The sequence below is a fragment of the Myotis lucifugus genome, unplaced genomic scaffold (genome assembly GCF_000147115.1).
Source record: "Myotis lucifugus unplaced genomic scaffold, Myoluc2.0 scaffold_8049, whole genome shotgun sequence".
NCBI lineage: Eukaryota > Metazoa > Chordata > Mammalia > Chiroptera > Vespertilionidae > Myotis > Myotis lucifugus.
This window is the reverse complement of record NW_005879097.1, coordinates 1,273-7,203: the sequence shown is the minus strand read 5'-3', so window position 1 is coordinate 7,203 and position 5,931 is coordinate 1,273. Positions and strand designations below refer to the sequence as shown.

General features: G+C 48.1%; 1 protein-coding gene across 2 annotated transcripts; it reads left to right on the top strand.

Moving 5' to 3' along the window:
• The first annotated feature begins 134 nt into the window (after nucleotides 1-134).
• LOC102431899 (beta-arrestin-2-like) lies at nucleotides 135-1,822 on the top strand. 2 transcript variants are annotated; one of them, XM_023749403.1, is made up of 4 exons: nucleotides 135-671; nucleotides 765-844; nucleotides 945-999; nucleotides 1,171-1,822. In XM_023749403.1, exons 1-4 carry the CDS (start codon nucleotides 541-543, stop codon nucleotides 1,361-1,363), a joined length of 459 nt encoding a protein of 152 aa, XP_023605171.1. In that variant the 5' UTR covers nucleotides 135-540; the 3' UTR covers nucleotides 1,364-1,822. The 2 variants fall into 2 exon arrangements, with proteins under 2 accessions (XP_023605171.1, XP_006109357.1); XM_006109295.3 differs by having other exon boundaries at nucleotides 139-671; nucleotides 1,270-1,822.
• Nucleotides 1,823-5,931: the final 4,109 nt, after the last annotated feature.

Sequence of the window (5,931 nt, the reverse complement as noted above, 5' to 3'; positions counted from 1 at the left end):
GGGAGGATAGACAGAGCAGATATAGTTCAGAGAAAAGCCAAGCAGACCGAGGGGCAGGGTGTGTTAACTTTGAATAGGGCGGCTAGGGAAGACATAATCCACGGGTGAATTTTGAGTAAGAGCCCAAAAGGAAGTAGGCGATATGGACGTGTAGGGGGAGTGTTCCAGGCAGAAACTGCAAACACAGACCCAGAGGTGAGCGGAGCCGGTGTGTCTGAAGAAATCCGCTGCTAGCCTCTATGTGCACTGCACGACCACTCGGAGCAAGCCTAGAGGCCAGCATAGTGAGAATGAACTACAAGGACAAGAGTAGCAGGTGGGGTTGGAGGGCTAATGAAGAGCAAGACGGTGCAAGGCTGTGAGGTCACAGGACTCTAGCTTTTATTGGGAGAGAGATGAGCAGCCACGGGAGGGTTCTGTGCAGAGGAATGGCGTGCAGGCCTTGGCTATGACAGCACAGCCTATGCTGCTGGAGCCTTGCGGCTGGTGTGAGTTTGTGGTCCTGCTCAGGGTCCCGACGGGAGCCCTAAGGGTGGGCTAATGTGCCGGGCCGTGGGCCATGATCCAGCTCCTCCCCCCGATTGCAGCGTGAAAGAGGGTGCCAACAAGGAGGTGCTGGGGATCCTGGTGTCGTACAGGGTCAAGGTGAAGCTGGTGGTGGCCCGCGGTGGGTGAGTGTTGGGCAGCCCGGGGTGGGGCTTGCCGTGGTTTCCTCCAGCTCTGCGTTGTCATCATCTCTTCATGCTGCCTCTCTCCCTCCCCAGGGATGTCTCAGTGGAGCTGCCTTTTGTTCTTATGCACCCCAAGCCCCATGACCACGTCACCCCCCCCAGACCTCAGACAGGTAAGCATGTCACCCCAAGCCCCAAAGGGGGCCCCGAAGCCAGGCCAGTGGAGAAGGCTGGTCCTACCCACCCAACCATCCACTTTCCTCCTCCCCTCAGCTACTCCTGAAACAGATGCCCCTGTGGACACCAACCTCATTGAATTTGATACCAAGTAAGTCCCTCATCCCCTCCCTTCCTACCGTTGACCCTTGGACAAAGACTCCCATAATATTCAAATCTACCTTCTACCCCTCCCCCGCCATTTTTTCCTCTTTGGGGGGAGGGATGGTTGAGTCATCAAATCACCTGCCCCTTCTTCGTCCCTTCCTGCAAATATCTCCAGTCCCATTGCCGCTCTAACACCTCGGTCTGTGGGCGGAGAGTGGGAAGTTGAGAAGAGGGTCCGAAGCCCTCGCCTCAACCCCTACTTTCCACCACCAAGCTATGCCACAGATGATGACATCGTGTTTGAGGACTTTGCCCGGCTTCGGCTGAAGGGGATGAAGGATGAGGACTACGACGACCAGTTCTGCTAGGAAGGGGGGCTGGAAGAAGGGAGTGGATGGTGCTGGGAGAGGTAGGGGCAGGACCAAGATCCCCACTGCCATTGGGGTGGGTCCCAGCCCCTTTTCCCTTCCCCTCCTTCCAGCAGCTTCCTCAACCAACCCCTTTCCTCCCCCCTGACCCTCTCCTATTTCCCACCCCCCACCCCCCTACACGCACTGGACCCATCTCCTGTTGAACATGGGCATTAATGTTTGGACTACAGCTTTGCTACCCCAACCCCCCAATGGGTGGCAAGCTGTGTTCATACCTAAAATTTTTGGAGGGGGATGCTGAAAAGAGGAGTGATAGTAGGAAAAGGGGGGAGAAAGAACTGCACACTCATTCCCTCTTGTCACTATCTGCCTCCCATTCCTTCAAGCTGAGACCCTTGGCAGGGGCAAGGCCACTTCTTTGTTTCTGAGCATAAAGAATAAACCTTTTAATAGGCATGCGGGTGTGTGTTTTCTATGTAGCGTTGGAGGAATGTGCCCATCCATGAGTCTGTTAGCTCGTGGGTGAGGACCTAACCGCTCCCCTGTACCCACATGGCACCTGGCCCACAGGCTGTCAAGTACTGTTTATTGAGTGACTGGGCTGTACCTGTGTTCCAAGGTAAACATCGAAACCTAATTTGGGCAGTCCAAATTCAAGGGCACCGTTTGGAAAAAGCCACAAAGCTTAGACGCTTCCTTGTTGCGGCCCCCACACGGGACCGCAGGCGACCTGTTCTGACCTAGTGCGTCCGTTGCCACTGCTCCTTCGGTTACTCAAGCAGTCCCTTCCTGGGGCTCAGCGGCAGCCTCGCCAGACAGACGTCACACTCTCCGTGGAGCCTGGGACTTACATTCGGACATGGAAGCCAAGGCTTTAGGCAGCCAGAGAGTCATGCTGCCGTGGCAAGTCCGAGCAGCAACATCCAACTCTGATGTTCATCAGAGACTCCCTGAGGCTTGGCCAAAACCGGAGGCTGAGCTGGAGAGAGTAACACTCCACTGACATTCCTTCCCTCCACCACCCACTCCGCTCCTGTAGCACAGACTTTCTCTCCTTTTCCTCTTTAAGGCTCATTCATCCCATGAATAGTCTTGATTTTAAGTCCCTATTATGTGCCAGGCATAGCACAGGGACATAGGAGTGACCTAACCAAACATTCAATCACTCCCTAATTATTTAATTACAATATCTGTGCTCCAAGGGAGTGCAGGAGCTGTAAGAACACGTGACAGGGAGCTCTGACCTAGACTGGGGCTTGGGGAAGAGTTTCCTGGAGGAAGTGACCTTTGAGCAGAGAACTGAAACATCAGGGGGAGGTCCACATTCCAGGCAATGACAACACCACGTGTGAAGGCAAAACGGAACAGCTTATTCAGGGCCTGGAAGGCCAGAGGGACTACGACAAAGAGCCACAAGCAAAGTAGCTCCAGATGCGGCTGGTAAGGCAGATAGGACAGCCCATACAAGCCGATTACAGCTCATAACACCTAATTAAGTCATTATTTACCCACAGGCTTTAAGCCAGCGGTTCTCAACCTGTGGGTTGCGACCCCTTTGGCGGTCGAACGACCCTTTCACAGGGGTCGCCTAAGACCATCCTGCATATCAGATATTTACATTATGATTCATAACAGTAGAAACATTACAGTTATGAAGTAGCAATGAAAATAATTTTATGGTTGGGTCACAACATGAGGAACTGTATTTAAAGGGCCAGAAGGTTGAGAACCACTGCTTTAAGCGCTGCCAAAATGCCAATGACCTTGCCTACCTCTCCACAGTAGCAACCCCCTCCCACCCCCTGGTCTTTGTCACATCCCTGACTCCCATGAACCTGCTCCTTGACCTCTGAGCTCTTGGCCCATGGATCTCAAACTTCGGGTGAATCAGAATCCTCTGGAATGCAAAAGGAAAACAGAGTCCCAGGCTCTCCCTGCCCAGATTCCAATTCAGTAGTCCCAGGAAGAATCCATGAAATCGGGATTTTGAATTAGCACACATTGTGAGAAACAATGCCTTTTTTCTTTTAGCTTTGTATGTTTTTAAGAAGATAAAAACATGTGGATGGTGTGTTTTTTTAATTTCAAACAGTAAACGGTGAAAAGAAGGCATCCTCCTGCCTCTGATTCCAGTCTCCCATTTCTCATTCCCAGAGGTAACCACTATCCAGTTCTTTGATTACTCTTCCAAAGATATTATTCAAACTCAGTCATACATACATGACTATACATTTCCTCCTTGTTTTAAATACAGATAGTAGCATACTATGAACACTCTTCTACACCTTTTTTCCTTTAGTAATGTAGCTAAGAGAGCATTCCCTTAACAATACACAGAGATCTACCTCATTCTTTTATTTATTTATTTTGAATTTTTAAAAATATATTTTATTGATTTTTTACAGAGAGGAAGGGAGAGAGAGTTAGGAACATCGATGAGAGAGAAACATCGATCAGCTGCCTCCTGCACATCCCCCACTGGGGATGTGCCTGCAACCAAGGCACATGACCTTGATCAGAATCAAACCCGGGACCCTTCAGTCCACAGGCCGACGCTCCATCCACTGAGCCAAACCATATAGGGCCTACCTCATTCTTTTAAAGAGCTTCATAGCTTCCCATTGCCTAGATGTCATTTATTTTTACCAGTTTCCTATCAATAGACATGAAGGAGGTCCACTCTTGCTAATTCAAACAATATTACAGCAATTGTCCTTGAAGATATGCCCTTCTGCCCATGTCAAGTATATCTGTAGAGCAAATTCATAAAGCAGAGTTGGTGGTTAAAGACAGTGAGCATCTTTTTTATCACTGCCGATCAACAGGTGACATGTGACATCTCCCTAGTTTCAATTTGCATTTTTTGTTTAGGAGTGAGGATGAACCGGATTTACTGGTTACTGGGTTGATGTCAACCCGTGGTCATTGGCGCCAATTCAATGCCAACAGGAACCCCCAATCTGGGGTGCGGTGAAAAGAGAAATATTATTCAGTGCAAAACAGCTCAATTGTGATACAGCTGGGCTGTGAAAACAGCATGACCGTGAAGTGGCCCTGGGGCCTCACTGATCTGCTTTGTGCTGGTCTGCTCCGAGGAGACATCTTCAGTCTTTCAGCTCCAGCCAGGGAAACACAGTCTTCAGTGGAAAGTGTACTCTCAGTGCAGCCAGAGGGGACCTAACTTATATAGAGGGACATCCTGCCATGGTCCCTGATTGGTCTATTCTCATGCAAATGAGGACTCCAATTTCTCACAATTTGATTGGTCCAAAAACCAGTCTTTTTATTGGGCAGAATGGAGCTTCTCTGATTGGTTGGTGAAGCTGGGGGGGGGCGGGAGGGTATCGCTGTGCAGCTCCAATTGGATGGGAAAAGCCTCAGTTCTATTGGTTGAAATAGGATTCCAGGAACTCCTTTATAAGGGCTGGCTCAGGTGGCAGAAACACAGTGCAGGATTGTTTTTGTTTTAATTTGAGCCGTTAGCCACCAGGAGCCCATCTTAGTAGGTATTTTCTTTCTCATCATCTACAATGTTACCTTCTTAATGTACTCTAAGAGCTCTTTTTTAAAAATATATATATTTTTATTGATTTCAAAGAGGAAGGGAGAGAGAGAGAGAGAGAGAGAGAGAGAGAGAGAAACATTAATGATGAGAATCATTGATCAGCTACCTTTGCACACCCACATGGAATTGAGCCTGCAATCCAACCCAGGCATGTGCCCTGACTGGAATTAAACCGTGACCTCCTGGTTCATAGGTCGATGCTGAACCACTGAGCCACGCTGGCCAGGACCCTAAGAGTTCTTTATGTAGTAAGGAAATTAGCCTTTTGTCGTAAATTTTGCAAATATTTTTCACACTTTATCTTTTTAAAGTTTCTAGTTCTTTTTTTTCTTTTTACTGAAGTCAAATTCATATAACATAAAGTTAATCATTTTAAAGTGTACAATTCAGTGGCATTTAGTATATTCACAATGTTGTGTGACCATCACTTCTAGTTTCAAAGTATTTTATTTCTGGTATTTTTAATGATTCATAAGTTTTTAATTTAAATGTAGCATATTATCATCATGCTTTTTTAATGGCTTCCTTTTTTTTTTGTCACAAGCTCTTGACCCTTTGTTTCCTCACAATTTGACACTTCCTTTTCTTTCCAGACTAAGTTCAAGATTATCATATCCACCACTATCTCATCAGCACCCTCAACTCTTGCTCCTTTCACAATACACGCTCTCAAACCCCACCCTTGGCTCTGTTGACCACCACCCTGCCCTTCTCCACTCCCACACTGGGCTACTGAGCACTGCCAGAGAAATTCACACAACCATATTTATTCGTTCATTAAGCAAATATTTTTTTAACATGTCCTAGGTGCACCCACACTGTGCTGGATACAAATTTGGGGCCAGGACAAACTTACAGTCTCCAGCCCCCCACTGGGCCCTCAATATCTGACAACCCTTTGTCTCACTCTATGTCCTTGGTCACCTCCCTCTCCTGCTCCCATCTTACTAATCTTCCAAACCTTCCACATGTTCACAGTGACTTCCCCTTCTGTTTTTCA